The 19,053-nt window shown below is 43.6% G+C and overlaps 1 protein-coding gene across 12 annotated transcripts in view; it reads left to right on the top strand.

The window, feature by feature from the left end:
* Positions 1 to 19,053, top strand: part of SLC39A11 (solute carrier family 39 member 11) — a 561,386-nt gene that overhangs the window by 346,853 nt on the left and 195,480 nt on the right. For all 12 annotated transcript variants that reach the window (XM_017950929.3, XM_017950930.3, XM_031657167.1 and 9 more), the window contains one exon: positions 13,938 to 14,108. In XM_017950929.3, the coding sequence (XP_017806418.1) occupies positions 13,938 to 14,108 (171 nt within the window). The remainder of the gene's footprint in view (positions 1 to 13,937; positions 14,109 to 19,053) is intronic.

Genomic DNA, 19,053 nt, shown 5'->3' with positions numbered 1-19,053 from the left:
CACAGTGAGACACCAGTTCTTCTGGGCAAATGCATTTGCTCCTCATTTAGTGGACATTCTTATTCTGTGAGCAGTTGGAATGTGCTGTCCCTGAAGCTCATCTTGGGGAATTTCTTGGGCTGGAACAGAATTCTGGAAGCACTGGCACTGGAAATAGCTGTTCTCCCCAACTCACAGGGGATGAGTGGTCATTTAGGCGAGCTGAGTCAGAGGCTGTTGCTGCCCTGAAAAGGGAGAGTGCTTATGCTAGAAAGGGCCTTGAAGTCCATCTAATTTGGCTCCTTTACGGATGGAAGCAGCTAAGACCTTTAGGGGTTGCAACCATTGCTAGGGTTTCACACAGAAAACTGGAGATAGAATTGGCCCATGGATTCTATGCAGTGGATTCCATTCATCTGTGTCTTTCTAAAGGGAGAGGAAGAGCTGGGGTAAATTTGATGGAGTCTAGAATACTGAAGGAATAAATGGCGAAGGACATGAAGAAGGCTTCCCAAGGTGTCCTTTCCCCTGCTCCTCCCTTCCTTCTCCCTTCCCTTTTCCTCCTCTGGCTGCTGAGCACCATATCCCGTGGCTGTGTTGGGGAATCTCTTCTCCCCACCTCGTGGGTCTTGGTAGAAGGCAGACCTGCCTTTCAGGATAGAAGTTGGATTTCAGGCTGGGCGTGGTGGCTCACACCTGTAATCCCAGCACTTCAGGAGGCCAAGGTGGGTGGATCATCTGAGGTCAGGAGTTTGAGACCAGCCTGGCCAACATTCCAAACCCCGTCTCTACTAAAAATACAAAAGTTAGCCAGGCGTGGTGGTGCACACCTGTAATCCTGGCTACTCAGGAGGCTAAGGCGGGAGAATCATTTGAACCCGGGAGACAGAGTTTGCTGTGAGCCAAGATTACTGCACTCCAGCCTGGGTAACATAGTGAGACTGTCTCAAAAAACAAAACAAAACAAACAAAAACAAAACAAAACAAAAATACACACTCAAAAAACCCCCACCAAAGTTGGATATCAGACATTCCCTTTCTTGGGTCTTCTTGCAGCTACAGGTGACCTTGGCTTGGCCAGTCACATTGGCTTAATAACAGATGGGGCTGCCAGCAGGGGGCCAGCATTGTGTCAACAACCTAAGCTGAGGCATTTGATGTCCAGCACCAGGGACAGAGGCGCTGCCCCAAGGCTGTTGTCGTGGCATTTTGTCTGTAGAGCAAGAAGTCCTGGTCTGCCTTGTCCCTGCCTGGGTTCTGGAATCTGCAGCTCCAAAGGGCAAGTGCCCCTTGAGTTCCTCAGGACCCTTGTGATGAATGAGTAGCTGCTAAACTTGCCCAGGTAAAACCTCAGCCTTCCTGGCCTTCTTGTAATAAAGACAAGAAGCAAAACCTACATTTCCAGGCATGTGCTCGTCTTTCTCTTTTTCCGTTGTCCTCTGCAGTGATGATCCTGTGTTTGGCACCAGTTTTTTATATCCTGAAAAGCCAGAAAGCCCAGACATCAAGAAATGTCTATGGAATTTTAGTGCGATTTAAGCCATTTTAGTTCCACATTTTCCCTTCACTTATGTGACCTTTGATGAAAGATTCTCATTTTTAGTGTAATTTACAGAACAGAATACTATTTGCAAATACTGGCAATGTGTATACTATCTCGATTGTAGCAACTAACAGTTTTCGTGGATATTGTCATGTTTTGATTTCTGGCCACCAACTCCTAGGACAAGAGAGGAAGTGGGAAATTATATAACTAGAGAGATGTGTTTGAGGCAGAGCCTTGGGGAAGATGCAAGAATTCCTTGGTTTGGGGGAATTTCTTTTTCTGTCACCTCCTCTGCTGTGGTTGCATTTGCTTGTCTATCCCACTTGTGATAGCCTATATTCTCTTTAAAAAAAAAAAAAGAGAGAGAGAGAGAGAGAGAAAAGATTTTTATTTGATATAAGAAAATGGTTTCTATCAGGGCAATTCAATTCCTTTCCACCTTGTAGTCTTAACATTCCTTTGCTGTCCCCGTCCCCTCTGTATCTTTGAAACAGAAGCACATGTGTCCTTCGGTGCCCAGGTATAAATAATATAACTAAGAATCAAGTGTATCCCTGTTCATTACCCTGAGACACCTGACAGTAATAGTTGGACTGAAGTCTATTTAGGTTCGGAGGAGGTACCTGGACTAACTTGTAGTTGGGCAGTCTGAAACATTGATGTTCAAAATGTGGTTTGTATTAGAATCATCATGGGTTGAGTGTGGATTGGGAAGGATATGGCTTGAACAATGCAGATTCCTGAGTCTGTCTCCAAAAGACTCTAGTAGCTTCAGGGTGGGTCCAGGAGTCGGCGTTTTGGGAGCTACCACTATGACATGACACCAGGTGGTCTTCACCCAACACTTTGAGATGCAGCAGTCAAGGCTGTTCGCCATTATTCTTAGAACTAGAGAAGATGATGGAGCAGCAGTACCTCAAGGGCAAAGTGAGCCATGTGACAATTAAGTTAATATTATCAGTTGAACATGAACCCTGAAGTAGGTACTGTTCTCTTGTCCACCTCCTCCTTGACCTGGTAATTGACAACCATGTAAGTTGAGCAAGGGGCTACCTTGGGGAGTCTGGGAGTCCACTGCAAAGCTCTTGTAAGTATTGATGTTCTTCAAAATGTGCTTTCTCCAGTAAGTGTGCTGGGACTTTTTTTTTTTTTTTTTTTTTAAGTAAATGTCCTTTGCTGGTGGACCCTGCAGAAGCTATAATGGCCTCCCTCCCACGGGGCATTTGCACTGACCGTGCGAGTTCAGGGCAGGCTGAGAAGTGGAGAGGTGGCTCTGGAGCCCATGTGGGATTTGTTTTTAGACCAAAATTAATTCATCGGGAGTGAGCTCATGCTCATGAAATGGTTGTTTGTGCCTTTATGAAGTAGAAGAGCTCACCTGGTAGGTGGACTTTTAATATTATTGGACATTTTGGCTCTGTCACTTGAGAGTAGAAATTATCTTACTTAGATACTTGGAACAAGGAACACTGTAGTGGGTGGTCTGCTTAATGGATGAGATACCTTTAGCAAACAGTGAACCCAGTTTCTCTTCTGATGTGCATTTAATTTTCACCAATTATGCAGATCTATTTGTATCTGTGTTGTCACTAAGCAATTGCTTATTCATAAGCATCAGAGGTAAGACATAGATGACGTTCCATGCCTGGGAAAACATGTACTGACTATAATAGAGTCAGCCTCCTTACACAGGCAGTGTTTGACCTTCTGGTAATCACGTGGCTTGTGATTATCAGCGTGATAAATGGAAATATCTATTATAGTTAAAAAGCATATAAATAAGTTTGTGATCACATCACCTAAACTTCAGATGCTTGTCTGCCTAAAGGTTAGGAACTAAACATTATATATATATATATTTTATTTTTGAGAGGGAGTCTCGCTCTGTCACCCAGGCTGGAGTGCAGTGGCATGATCTTGGCTCACTGCAACCTCTGCCTCTGGGGTTCAAGCGATTCTCCTGCCTCAGCCTCCTGAGAAGCTGGGACTCTAGGCATGTGCCACCATGCCCAGCTAATTTTTTGTAGTTTTAGTAGAGACAGGGTTTCACTGTGTTAGCCAGGATGGTCTCGATCTCCTGACCTTGTGATCCGCCTGCCTTGGCTCATAATAAATATTTTAGTTATCTTTCTATGAAGTTTTCTTGGTCTCCAGTGGAATCTTCTCCTGCCCTGCACTGCACATGGCCCATGTCGTACATCCTGCATAGATTTTACATGGACATGAGTGTGTGGCTGCTCTCAGGGTAGAGTGCGGTCAGCTTGCCCAACTCCATAGAACTTGGGCCTTGAATCGGGTCTGTGGAGCAGGAAGTCCTGGTCTCCCTTGTCCCTGCCTAGGTTCCCAAGTAGGATCTGCATCTCCAAGAGAGGAAGCACCCCTTGAGCCCCTCAGGGGCTCAGGTAGAGTCATCAATTCAAATGCAGGTTACCTTGCTAAATTTGAACTTCAAATAAACAATGAATATACCTTGTAGCAAAAGTAGATCCCATGTGGGACATACTTACACTAAAACAATTTTGGTTTTATCTGAAATTTAAAAATAACTGGGCATCCTGTCTTTACTTGCTAAATCTGGCAACCCTAGCAAGGAGCCTGTCCACAGTAGATGCTTTGTACTTGTGTGCCCTGATTACAAAACTCCTGTGTTGTTTACAAGAATTCCCATGCTATGGGGGAAAGAAGACTAGAGAAGCTCTTGTACATCATCTTCTTTTGAAAAGAGTGATGTTTCTCATACTGAAAGGGGAAAAGCTAGGCTGAGGCAGGAGAATGGCGTAAACCCGGGAGGCGGAGCTTGCAGTGAGCTGAGATCCGGCCACTGCACTCCAGCCTGGGCGACAGAGCGAGACTCCGTCTCAAAAAAAAAAAAAAAAAAAAAAACACACACACACACAGGGGAAAAGCTGGAAGCTATTCCCTTGGAAACCGGCACAAGGCAAGACTACCCTCTCTCACCACTCCTATTCAGCATAGTAATGGAAGTCCTGGTCTGAGCAGTCAGGCAAGAGAAAGAAATACAGGGCATCCAAATAGGAAGACAGGAAATCAAACTATTCCTGTTTGCAGATGGCATGATTCTATATCTAGAAAACTCTATAGTCTTGGCCTAAAAGCTTCTTTAGCTGATAAACAACTTCAGCAAAGTGTCAGAATATGCAAAGTGTCAGTATACAAAATCACTGTACAAAAATCACTAGCATTTCTATGTGCCAACAATAGCCAGCCAAGCCGAGAACCAAACGAGGAATGCAATACCATTCACAATTGACCCCAAAAGAATATAATACCTAGGAATACAGCTAACCAGGGAGGTGAAGGATCTCTACAAGGAGAATTACAAAACACTGCTCAAAGAAATCAGAGATGATACAAACAAATGGAAAAACATTCCATGCTTGTGGATAGGAAGAATGAATATTATTAAAATGCCCATACCAAAGCAATTTACAGATTCAATGCTATTCCTATCAAACTGCCAATGACATTCTTCACAGACTAGAAAAAAAATATTTTAAAATTCATATGAAACCAAAAAGGAGCCCAAATAGCCAAGGCAATCCTAAGCAAAAAGAACAAAGCTGAAGACATCACATTACTCAACTTCAAACTATACCATAGGACTACAGTAACCAAAACAGCATGGTACTGGTATAAAAACAGACACATAGACTAATGGAACAGAATGGAAAGCCCAGATATAAGGCGGAACATCTACAACCATCTGATCTTCAACAAAGCTGACAAAAATAAGCAATTGGGAAAGGACTTCCTATTCAATAAATAGTGCTTAGATAACTGGCTAGCCATATATATAGAAATTAAACTGGATCCCTTCCTTACATCATATACAAAAATCAACTCAAGAAGGATTCAAGACTTAAATCTAAAACCCAAAACTATAAAAAACCCTGGTAGACATCCTAGGAAATACCGTTCTGGACCTAGGAACAGGGAAAGATTTCATGATAAAGATCCCAAAAGCAATTGCAACAAAAGCAAAAATTGACATATAGGATCTAGTTAAGCTTAAGAGCTTCTACACAGCAAAAGAAACTATCAACAGAGTAAACAGACAACCTACAGAATGGGAGAAAATTTTTGCAAACTATGCATCTGACAGGTATAATATCCACCATCTATAAGGAACTTAAACACATTACAGGAAAGAAACAACCCCATTAAAGAGTGAGCAGAGGACATGGACACTTTTCGAAAGAAGACATAGATGTGGCCAACAAGCATATGAAAAAAAACATCAACACCACTGATCATTAGAGAAATGCAAATCAAAACCACAATGAGATACCATCTCACACCAGTCGGAATGGCTATTATTAAAAAGTCAAAGAATAACAGATGCTGATGAGGTTGCAGAAAAAAGGGAATATATACACTGTTGGTGGAAGTGTAAATTAGTTCAACCATCATGGAAAGCAGTGTGGCAGTTCCTCAAAGTGCTAAAAACAGAACTACCATTCAACCCAGCAATCCCGTTACTGGGTTTATACACAAAGGAATAGAAAGCATTCCACCGTAAAGACACGTGCACATCAACGTTCACTGCAGCACTATTCACAATAGCAAAGACATGGAATCAACCTAAATGCCTATCAGTGACAGGTTGGATAAAGAAAATGTGGTACATATAAACCATGGAATACTATGCAGCCATTAAAAAAAGAATGAGATCATGTCTTTTGTGGGAACACAGATGGAGTTGGAGGCTATTATCCTTAGCAAACTAACGCAGGAACAGAAAACCAAATGCCAGTTGTTCTCACTTACAAGTGGAAGTTAAATGATGAGAACTTGTGGACAAAAAGAAGGGAACAACAGACACTGGGGCCTGCTTGAGGGTGGAGGGTGGGAGGAGGGAGAGGATCAGAGAAAGTAACTATTGGGTACTAGGCTTAGTACCTAGGTGACAAAATAATCTGTACAACAAACCCCCGTGACATTAGTTCACCTATAGAACAAACCTGCACATGTAGCCCTGAACCTAAAATAAAAGTTTTTTTTTTGTTTTTTTTTTTTTTAAAAAAACGAATGTGGTGTCTCACGCCTGTAATCCCAGCACTTTGGGAGGCCGAGGCAGGTGGATCACCTGAGGTCAGGAGTCCGAGACCAGCCTGGCCAACATGGTGAAACCCCATCTCTACTAAAAATACAAAAATTAGTCGGGTGTGGTGGTGTGTGTCTGTAGTCCCAGCTACTCTGGAGGCCGAAGCAGGAGAATTGCTTGAACCTGGGAGGCAGAGGTTACGGTGAACCAAGATTGCGCCACTGCATTCCAGCCTGGGTGACAGAGTGAGAATCTATCTTTAAAAAAAAAAAAAGTTTTAATATTGAAAGAGACAATTACCTGAGAAAATTAGCTTTCAGGACCATACTATATAGTTCCTTAAGAAAAGCAGGTAATATATATATATTTTTTAAAGGCCTTATAACGTCTTGAGGAATCTCAAAAAGGAATTTTAAAATTTGAGGCTAAAACTCCAACTTGGTCAAGTGGATACGTCTGTCTGATGTATTAATACCTGTTACGCTCAGCTGGGTCTTACTGACAAACCTAAATGGATCACTGGAAAATACCAGTGTCTGTAAAGAATTAGCTAATCATATTACTGTTATTTAAAGAGGCCTCAATTGGGCAGTGGGCATCTTACAAAAGAGGAAAGAAATATGCCTGAAACTCTGAAAAATGTTCCACCTCACTTGTTGTAGTCAAAGAAATACACATTAAGTGAAATGTCATTTCCCCCATAAATAAATACATTTATTTCAAAATGAGAAATACCAGGGCCAAGAAGTAGCATAATGGAAATTGCACACTGTTCATGGGTAAGTGACACAGCCTTCCTGGAAATTTATTAGGCAATTGTATCATGGCCCTTTGATCAGCAGTTGAACTTCTGGGAACTTTGTCCAAATTCTAATTGTTTGTATAATTAAAAGTTTTACAATGATATTTATAAGAAAAAGAGTCTAGAAATAGCTGAAAAGTCCAATGATGTGAGAATGTAAATAATAATTTGTGTTACCTGAAACTAACTGTCTTGTTTCTTTGGGAAACAAGAAGGCGGGGACAATATAAGTTGATCCCCTTCTGTTCTGCTTTTGATTGGCCGTTGGTTTTGTTTGTGTATACATGTTACTTAGTGAATATACGTTGCTGGCCACTCTTCATTTTGTTTTGTAACAGGGGTTTAGAAAGAGTTTTTCCAGGGATTTGATGCTTTCTGCACTTAACAAATGACGATTTGCCATTTGTGCTAATCCAGCCAAATCATCTCCAATGATATCGTGGGAATGTTGTGAAAGCTCTCTCTTGGCTAGTGCTCTGTTAATTAGCATTGCCGTATTCATCGGAGGCCTGCGATTCCATCACTGCGTCCATTAGATTTAGCCGGTTACACCATCTCAGGGACCATGTACATTCTGTGTTGCTGGTGTGATTGGGCCCATGGGCTATGAAAACGGAGGTTAACTTGGCATATATCTAGCAAGATGTTCTCAGTCTGAGGTTCTTGAATCTGTAAGGACCCAACAATTATTTCAAAATGGTCTGTGTAGTTTTTGCTGGATTGTAACCTTCGCTGTACTTTCAAAGGCGGCTGCTGATCCAAGATGGTTTGGGGTCATTCACTAGAGGACTTCAGAGATTTCTGCTCTGCAGGGAGGAAGCCAGACCTCGAAGGGCAGAGGCTTACCTGGGCAGCAGGGTTTGCTCATGGCCCCTGGGCTTGTGCCTGTTTTGGGGAAGAGGAAATCAGGGAAGCGGATGCATCAGAAAATGTCACCTGGTGATTCTGTGGGAAAAGTGAGCCTGGGACTTTTCTGTCTGTTTCATTGTCATCCTCACCCTTACGTGTAGCACTGTGGTTCCTTTCCAGGAAAGATGGAGTGGGAAGGATGAGAGGCTGAGCCCCGGCAGTGGGTCCTTTCTTTGTGTGAATTCTTAGATGCTTAATTACAAATTAAAAAATAAAATTTTAATGACGGGCAACTTTTTTTCCTAACAACAAAGAATCTTTTCATTCTCCTTCCCAAAAGAAGTATAAGCCCATGCTGCGGGTTTAGCATGGGTAAATATTTTCTGCTTGCAGCTACTTTATGCTTAGAAATAGTCGGTCTAATGGGTTAAGAAATACTACTATTGGCTGGGCGCGGTGGCTCAAGCCTGTAATCCCAGCACTTTGGGAGGCCGAGACGGGCGGATCACGAGGTCAGGAGATCGAGACCATCCTGGCTAACACGGTGAAACCCCGTCTCTACTAAAAAATACAAAAAACTAGCTGGGCGAGGTGGCGGGCGCCTGTAGTCCCAGCTACTCGGGAGGCTGAGGCAGGAGAATGGCGTAAACCTGGGAGGCGGAGCTTGCAGTGAGCTGAGATCCGGCCACTGCACTCCAGCCCGGGCGACAGAGCAAGACTCCGTCTCAAAAAAAAAAAAAAAAAAGAAAAAGAAAAAAAAGAAATACTACTATTACAAAATGTTTCAGGTTTGTCTGCAAGTAAGAATGATTATAGATACGAGATTTCCTCTGAGTCTTTCCCCACTCTGGGCACAGGCAGTGAGAGCTCACCAGACTCTTTCTCACTGCAGCAACTGCTCCCAGTACGTTTTCTGGTAAGCCATGAGCAGTTCAGCCTTTGCTCCACCCCTCCCACCCCCTTCATCCCCAGTCAACCATGAGGCCCTAGTTAAAAGAGGGTCTTCTGGAGGCCAAGATGCTGAGTCAACTCCTGAGTCCACTGCAGACTGGCTGTGTGACCTGGGACCAGTTACTCTGCCTCTCTGTTCTTCAATTTACTCATTCGTTAAAGGGGATTAATCTCTATTTCGTGGGGCTGTTGTAAGGATTGAGGACTCATTGAAGATAAGTTCCCAATATTACCTGTGAACCAGTGTCTCTGATGTTGTTTTGCTTCTGCGTTTGACATTGGCTATTTCATCCCTAAAAGAAATAGTCCCCCTTCTATTCCTCCTTCCCAAATCCCACTTCAAAAGTGCCCAAACCTTTCCCATTTCAAGAAACCTCACGAGGTTCTTGTCACTCTGGCACACCCTCACATCCCACAGTGTGCTTGGCAATTGCCTCCACTAACGGATCATCCTTTTCCCACGCGCTAGCATTTTACTTGATGGGTGTGATGGTTGAACTAGCCTTACCAGGAGAGGCAAGAAAATTCATTGCTCACGACGCATCATACTCTGTAATGATTTATTTGGACTAATCTTCCTTGTTGCAGACTCATTAGTGGCTGTCACCAAATGGTGGCTTATTTAACTTTCACAAGGACGTGAGGCATTCACACCCTCCTGTTTCCTACTAGGGAAGGCATTGACGTCAGTTTTCACACACTGGAAGCCCGGGGCCAGGCGTGCGTTTTAATTTTGAGGAAGAACTCTTTATGCTCCTTGATGTTCCTATGAAACACAAGCATAGCGCTAGAATTTGCTCGTGGTGCCTTTGAGGTCTGTTGTTCTCTGTGTAGCATCTGGAGGAGATTGAGAGTAGGATCCTTTTGTGACATTGACAAAAACAAGTGCAACCGTTGGTGATTGTTACAGTGTGTGTTTTGCCCCTTAGATTGGAGGGAATTTATGTGTGTCTTCCCTGTCTACCCTCTCTTAAATTATAAAATCCCCAAGGGGCCAGGTGCAGTGGCTCATGCCTGTAATCCTAGCACTTTCGGAAGCCAAGGCAGGTGGATCGCTTGAGTCCAGGAATTTGAGACCAGAATGGTCAATGTGGCAAAACCCCATCTCTACTGAAAAGAAAAAAAAATACAGAAGGCTGGGCGCGGTGGCTCATGCCTGTAATCCCAGCACTTTGGGAGGCTGAGACGGGTGAATCACGAGGTCAGGAGATCGAGACCATGACGAAATCCCGTCTCTACTAAAAATACAAAAAATTAGCCGGGCGGGGTGGCGGGCACCTGTAGTCCCAGCTACTTGGGAGGCTGAGGCAGGAGAATGGCGGAACCTGGGAGGCGGAGCTTGCAGTGAGCCGAGATCGCACCACTGTGCTCCAGCGTGGGCGACAGAGCCAGACTCTGTCTCAAAAAAAAAAAAAATACGGAGGTTAGCTGGGCATGGTGGCGTGCACCTGTAGTTCTAGCTACTCAGGAGGCCAAGGTGGGAAGATTGCTTGAGCCTGGGAGATGGAGGCTGCAGTAAGCTGAGATTGTACCACTGCACTCCAGCCTGGGCAACAGAGTGAGACCCTGCTCAATCAATCAATCAATCAATCAATCAAAAGTCTTCAAGAGAAGAGATTTTTCTTTTGGCCTCTATCAACTCTCACTGGAGAGCATCTAGCGCAGGCCTGTGTGTTCAGACCAGACACAGGAAATCAGGAATCTTTGCTGACTGACCTAGGAGAAAGCTGAGGACCTTCCACCATGACCCAGGTTAGTTCATGGACAGCTCTCGGGGACTGCTTTGCTCATGTCTTTAGTGTCTGTGAGCTTAAAATCCCAGATGTTTAGTTCAATTTCTCAACCAGCATGTGCAGCCTGAGTCATCTACATATTGTCTACTCGAAATGTATGAACACCCCTCCCCGCTTGTGTGCACCATTTGGGATCAGCAACTGCCTTTGAAAGTACAGCGAAAGTTACAATCCAGCAAAAAATACACACTTTTGGAATAATTGTTGGGTCTTTATGGATTCAAGAACCTCAGACTGAGAACGTCTTACTAGATAAATGCATACATACACAAAGGAGATCTAATATCTCAGGATGTCACTGAGTAGCAGTTGTATGCACCCACACGCACATACACATACACACATGCACACACACACATACATGCATACACATGGTGTGGATACCACACAATGAGTGTGGAGCTTCGCCTCCTGTAAACACTGCCTGGGAGGAGTTGCTATCCAATTGAGACAGCTGAATTCTCCACAGGCTGGTGTTGTGAGTCAGGGCTACTGACCAATGGAGGACTGGCATCCTTGCATTGTGGAGGATCAAAGACCTCCCTTTTCCTAATGGAACTGAGATCCAGCTGTTAATAAGAGAGAAATGATTGGGAGCTGGGGAGGAGTGCGTCTACTTGCCTTGTACTTTCTTACTTTCCAATCTGTACTTGTATGATTTGAGTAAATAAATACAAAATGATTTTCTTTTTTTCTTTTCTTTTCTTTTTTTTTTTGAGACGGAGTCTTGCTCTGTTGCCCAGGCTGGAGTCCAGTGGCCCGATCTCGGCTCGCTGCAAGCTCCGCCTGCCAGGTTCACACTACTCAGCTGTTGGAGTAGCTGGGACTACAGGCACCCACCACCACGCCCGGCTAATTTTTTGTATTTTTAGTAGAGATGGGGTTTCGCTGTGTTAGCCAGGATGGCCTCGATCTCCTGACCTTGTGATCTGCCCGCCTCGGCCTCCCAAAGTGCTGGGATTACAGGTGTGAGCCACTGCGCCCGGCCACAAAATGATTTTCAAAAGAAGTTTTTTCTTTTAATGTTTTTTAAATTTATTTAAGCATTAAAGGCTTCATGAATTAGGCAGCATTCAAAACTAGAAGACATTCAGAGAGCTCTGCCTTTTTTGAAGTTCGAGCAGGAAATAAAGTATAGAAATAGCTTAATTGGTTACAGTTAGGCATTTACCTTATTTGGACATAGTCTAATCAGTTGGCTGCCTGTGGTTGGCTGAAGTTTGGCTACCTGTGATTGGTTGAAGCTCGGCTGCTTGTGATTGGCTGAGATCTAGCTATCCTATTACAAAAAATATATACTCCTAATGAGATTTTCATTTGTATACATACTAAGTTAGGCTGTAGTTCACTATGAAGCAACTCAAAGTACAGCCTCAGACCAATAGTCTCCTGCTTATTTAATTTAACAGACGTGTGAGTTATGTTTGCTGGGTTATTTTCTCTCCCAATAGAGGGACCCTTCTTTCTCTCTGTGCCATCGCATGTTTAAGATTCACTCAAGACCCATTTCCTCTAGAAAGTCTTCCCCACAAATCCATCCCATGCTGTGAACTGAAGGCTGGATGCTCTCTCCCACTCTTGTCCTCGCAATTTCAGATCCACGCAATTTGCCTCTATTATGAATAAACAAACAGCCCAGGGGACCATGGATATTTAGGACAAGCTGGTTGTAAGAATGACATTCTTCCAATATAAGCCAATTTGTAAAGGCATTTTTAAAAGGAAGGTTTGCTCAGGAAACCCAAGGGCTGGGTGCTATGGGTGGCCTATGAATGTCTGTGGCACGTGGGCTGCAGTTCTGCCCTTCTCTCTCCTTCCCTTGGGCTGCCTGGTTTCCCATCTCTGCTTGTTGATGTATATCTGATTCCTTCTGATTGTCTCTCCAGCCGCTTCCCTCATTCCACTGTGGCAGAGCTGCTGGCACATCATGTGATTTTTCAGATTCAGCTTGCACGTTGGAGTCGCCAAGTCTCCCTGGGGAGGGATTCTGATTGGCTGAACCAGGCATCTGAATTGGTTCCTATAAATCAGTATGACCAGGAGAGCAGGGTCACATATTATGTAATTCTGCAGGGCCATGGGAGAGGGAACATGATAGTAACAATAACCATCGATACAATCAGCACTTAGTACATTCTAAGCACTTTCAGACATTGTTACATTTAATCCTCACAAAACCCTTATGACATAGGTAATCCTATTATTCTAGTTTTACGAATCAGGAAGCCACAGCACAGGGAGGTGAAATAACTTGTTTGGCGCTACACAGCTGACCAGTGGCTGAGTCAGGAAGGGAAGCAGGCAGCATGGTTCTGGAATCTGTGTTTCTAATCATGACTCAACATTGCTTGTCTTAAACAGGCATTGCTACGATACCACATCTTCATCTTTTTTATCCTTCTTGGTACCTATGCATTGGGCGCTGAATGCCTATTCAGTGGTTTTTTTTTTTTCTTTTTCTTTTTCTTTTTTGAGACAGGGTCTTACTCTGTCACCCAGGCTGGGGTGCAATGGTGCGATCACAACTCGCTGCAGCCTCAACTTTCGGGGCTCAAGCCATCCTCCCATCTCAGCCTCCCAAGTAGCTGGGACTACAGGTGCATACCACCATGCCCAGCTAATTCTTTATTTTTATTTTTTGTAGAGATGGGATCACGCCATGTTGGCCAGGCTGGTCTCGAACTCCTGGGCTCAAGCCATCTGCCTGCCTCAGCCTCCTAAAGTGTTGGGATTTCAGGAGTGAGCCACCATACTCGGCCTCATCAACGAATTGTTCGCTGAATGAATGGATGCCTGAGTGAATGAGAGAACACACAGAACCTTGCATAGTCTACAGGAAGTTCGGGGGTAGAAGCTTCTTCCTGCTGTAGCTTGCTGGAGAGTTAATGTGCCCATGTTCAAAGCGCTCTCTTTCCCCATCTCTCTCTCTCTCTTTTTTTTTTTTTTGCTCAGACAAGAGTGAAAATGGTGAGGCGTATCAGAGAAAGAAAGTGGCAGCCACTGGCCTTCCAGAGGGTCCTGCTGTCCCCGTGCCTTCTCGAGGGAACCTGGCACAGCCCAGTGGCAGCAGCTGGAGGAGAATCGCGCTGCTCATCTTGGCCATCACTATACACAACGTTCCAGGTGAGGTCTTGTCCGTGAGCGCGCCAGCCACTGCCTGAAGGTAAAGTCATTTGTCAGCACAATTGTCTGGCTGGAAAAGGGGAATGGGCAGTTGTGACGTGGGTCCTTCTTGGAGGGGAGTGAAGGTGGCAGTACAAATCCTTCTTGACTTTATTTTTTGATCATCAGAGCTTGATCATCATATGTGGAAACTTCCCATTCCAGTTCATTTAAACAACTTTTACTTCCTTTTTTTGACATATGAGTTACCAGGTTATTTGGAGCATAAATTCATAACTGTTACATGATTGCTGTGGAGGGTGTCTTTTATAAATACTGGATATCTCTGGTTCTGCTTAAGGCTATTTGAAAGTATAGTTGACCTTTGAACAACACAGATCTGAACTACGTGAGTTCACTTACACTCAGATTTTCTTCCACCTCTGCCCCCCTGAGAGAGGAACACCAACCTCTCCTCTTTCTCCTCTTCCTCAGCCGACTCAGTGTGAAGATGAGGAGGATGAGACCTTTATGATGACTCCCTTCCACTTAATGTATAGTAAATATATGTTATCTTTCTTATGAATTCCTTAATAACATTTTTTCTTGAGATTGCTATATTGTAAGAGTACAGTTTATAATACATACAACATACAAAATATGTATTAATTGACAATGTTATTGGTAAGACTTCTGGTCAACAGCAGGTTATTCATAGTTAAGTTCTGGGGAAGCCAAAAACTCTATGCAGATTTTCTGCTGCACAGGAAATCAGCATTCCTGACGTCTGCATTGTTCAAGGGTGAACTCTATTGAGTTCCGTATAATTTGGCAGTGATAATTGCCTTACCTGCCTTCTTTATGTAGGCATCTTTCTGCAATGTTCTTACCAATCCTTTCCTATTTAGCATTTTAGAGTAATTTCTTTTATGTCTTTTTTTTTTTTTTTAAAGACAGAGTCTTGCTCTGTCCCCCAGGCTGGAGTGCAGTGGAGCAATCTTGGCTCACTGCAACCTCTGCCTCCCGGGTTCAAGCGATTCTCCTGCCCCAGCCTCTCGAGTAGCTGGGATTACAGGTGTACACCACCATGCCCGGCTAATTTTTTGTATTTTTAGTAGAGACGGGGCTTCACCATGCTGGCCAGGCTGGTCTTGCACTCCTGACCTCAGGTCATCCACCTGCCTCGGCCCTGCAAACTGCTGGGACTACAGGCGTGAGATACCACGCTGGCCTGTTTTATGTCTTTAGATGTATTTTAATTGGAAACAAAGGACATATTAATGCCTTATTTCAGAAATAATGAATGCTTCTTTTAGAGCAACTAGAAAACATGATTAAGCATAGGAAATGATAGATATTTTTAAAAATAAATAAATTGAGGGAACCTGAGCAATTTGAGATGCATTTTGAAATTCCAACTCTCTCACTTCCTAACGAGGTTATCTTGATAAATTGCTTGAACTCCCTGAACCTTGGTGTTCTCATCTAAGAAATGGGGATAATGCCACAAGTGGCTTATTCTGAGAATTAAATGAGATGCTAAATATACACACAACTTTCAGTACAGTGCTTGGGACATATGAGCACTTGAAAAATGGGAGCCATTGTTGGCATCAGTGATACTCCTGCTGCCTCTTCAGCCATGATTTCTTTGATCTCGAGAGCTGCCTCTTCAGCCATGATTTCCTTGATCTCGAGATCTTAAACATGCCGATCCACCTTTTGTTGTTTGGGAACTCAAGCTTGAGCAATAATCTTCCCCAGGGGACATCCTTGGGTGGTACATCTTCTGAGTCCTTGCAGAGTTCATGGTGTCAATCTGTTATTCTAATACACGAGCAAGAACTTGGCTGGGCAGAGCTTTCTGGTCGTGACATTTTTTCTCTTCAAACCTTCTGCAGATGTTGACCCATTGTCTTCTGGCTTTAGTATTGCAGAGGCAAAAAGCACGGCCACACTGAGTCTCTTCCTCTGTATAACTTGATGTTGTTTTGCTTGGACAATGAAGACTTTTTTTTGGGTCATCTTTAAAGAGTGAAAATTCTAATATATATTGTATATTCTAGTATATATTAAATCTGCCTAAAGCACTATGTGTTTAATTACTTTTTATGCTCAGATATTTCTCTAGATAAGAAGCACATTCCTCTGTTATTTCTATTCTAACCTTAGGCATTTGTACCATATGATCATAGGAAGGCCCGTTTTCCCAATATTTTCATCAATATATGTGTCTCCCTCATTCCCCTCTTGACCCTTGTCTTTTAGTGATGAACAAACTTTTTTTAGTTAGTTTTCCGATTTTTATTTTTATTATTTATTTATTTATTTTTTAATGAGACAGAGTCTCGCTCCCTCGCCCAGGTTGGAGTGCAGTGGTGCGATCTCAGCTCACTACAATCTCCACTTCCCAGTTCAAGCGATTCTTCTGTCCCAGCCTCCCGAGTAGCTGGGATTAATTTTTGTATTTTTCGAAGAGACGGGGTTTCACCATGTTGGCCAGGCTGGTCTTGAACTGCCGGCCTCAAGTGATTAGCCCACCTCAGCCTCTCAAAGTGCTGGAATTATGGGTGTGAGCCACAGCATCGGACCCTGTTGGTTTTCTAGACCTCAGTATTCAGTATGCCTTGAGATAACGATGGGGTCTTATATGGAACTCACTGCACAAAGATGCCCAAAGTGGGTTAGCCTTGGTGGAAGACCCTGCTCATGCACACCCAGTATCTTGAAGAGCTCATTGGAAGTCCCCTTGGTCCCCTGCAAAGGACTGCTTAAGAGCCGTGACGGCCACTTTTAGCCTGTTAAGTGCTAATAGTTAGAGAGGAAAGGTTACTTGTTTTTCATTCATAATAGTAGCTGTCTTTCTGCCATTTATGACCCCTTCTTTAACCAACTGAGCAAGAGTAAAGATCTGCCCAGTGGGTTTAGTGTTAAATAAGGTAACTACACTGAGGTGTAAATTATGATGACTATTTCTCTGAAGAACAAAAATGTAGTCTAAGGTCCAGACTTTATGGCAATGGACTGAGTACCCAACTTCCCTCTAATGGACCCTTTTCTCTACCACACCTGCCACTGTACTTGGGTGATTCATTATGCTCAGCTGGAATCATTTCCTGGCTCATTTCGATAGAAGGCCAGGCTGGTTCAGAGTTTACTTTCTCAAACGTTTGTTGACTACAGTGACAACTTGGAATAAAGCCAGAAACAGTAGGCAGATGTGTGGAATGACAGCAATATTTCTTGATCCTAAATGAGCATAAATTAAAATCTTACTTCTTCCTTGACAGGAGACCCTCTTCTGTGTCTTTCGAGTTTCTAAGTTCAGCCTTTGTCACTTTTATGGTGATGCAAAAGTATCTTTTGAAAGAAGAATTGAGGCCGGGCACAGTGGCTCATGCCTGTAATCCCAGCACTTTGGGAGGCCAATGTAGGCGGATCACTTGAGGCCAGGAGTTTGTGACCAGCCTGGCCAACATGGCGAAACCCCGTCTCTACTAAAAATACAAAAATTAGCTGGGAGTGGTGGCGCATGCCTGTGATCCCAGCTACTCGGGAAGCTGAGGCAGGAGAATCACTTGAACCCAGCAGGTAGAGGTTGCAGTGAGCTGAGATTGCACCACTGCACTCCAGCCTGGGTGACAGAGCGAGACTCTGTCTCAAAAAAATAATAAAATAAAAAATAAATTGAAATGAGGATTGAGTGCCTTCTAGGAATCTCAACTGAGTTAGATTTCACCAGAAGCATGGTGTTAATAGTCACTGGTTCAGTAAATTGGAGGACAGCTGGCTTGCCTGGATGGAGAGGTTTGAAGGGACATTTCTTTCCCAGTCTTGTATTTTATTTATTATATTTGAATATTGTATTCCATGTACTTGGGTTATATCAGTACTAAAACAGGCCAAGATCTCTGGCCTTCTATAACCAATATTATAGCAAGGTGAGATAGTTGATGAACATCAGAATAAATGAATTTTATATTGTGTTAGAAGGTGGTTAGTAATTTAAAAAAAGAAAAAGTTCAGGGGAGAAGAGATGGTACAGTGTTAAAGGAAGAAATTGCCATTTTAAATAGAGTAGGTAGGGAGGGGCTCCTTGAGATGGCCTTGCATTTGAGTCAGTCGTGCAGATCTCTGGTAAAGAGTGAGTGTTTTAGGCAGAGGTAATAGCCAATGCAAAGGCCCTGAGGCTGGAGCATGTCTAGCGCCCACAAGGAGTAGCCAAGAGTCCACAGCAGGGTGAGCAGCAGGGAGAGAAATACAAGGTGAGGGCAGGGATGTCAGCTCTGCCTTTAGATGGAACTTGGAGGCATAAAAATGTTTGTGTTTGCTCTGTGTATGATGAGCCATTGCAGGGTTTTGAAGAGGGTGCGTATGACTTGACTTGAGCTTTGAAAGTTGGTTTCTCTTTAGGTGTTGAATTGAGATGGGACTTAGGAGGGGTAAGGATGGAAGCAGGGAGGCCTGTGTGGAGGCCACTGCAGAATCCAGATCAAAGATGACAGTGGTACAGATGAAGGTGGTAGTGCTGGAAGTGGTGAGAAGGGATCCCTTCCAGGGTCCTGATTGAAGGTGGAGCCAATGGGATTTGCCAATGGATCGGATGTGGGATGTGAGAGAAAGTGAGGAGCCAGGGGAGACCTGGAGGTTTCAGGGCTTCCCAGCTGCAAGGATGGAATTGCCATCAACTGAGACGAGGAAGGCTGCAGCTGGAGGAGCTTTAGGGGGACTATCAAGAATTCGTTTTTTGATCTTGAGGTTTGATTGCCATTAGACATTCAAATGGAGATACTGACTAGACAGCTGGATGGATGGAGTTTGGAGTTGGATTGCAAAGTCTAACTAAGAGTTATAGATTTGTGAATCATTGGCACATGAATGGTTTTTGTTTTTTTGTTTTTTGTTTTTGAGACAGTCTGTTCTGACGCCCAGGCTGGAGTGCAGTGGTACAATTTCGACTCACTGC

The sequence above is a fragment of the Papio anubis genome, chromosome 17 (genome assembly GCF_008728515.1).
Source record: "Papio anubis isolate 15944 chromosome 17, Panubis1.0, whole genome shotgun sequence".
Lineage (NCBI taxonomy): Eukaryota > Metazoa > Chordata > Mammalia > Primates > Cercopithecidae > Papio > Papio anubis.
Note: the sequence above shows the minus strand (reverse complement) of the source record. Positions and strands in the feature narration are given on the sequence as shown.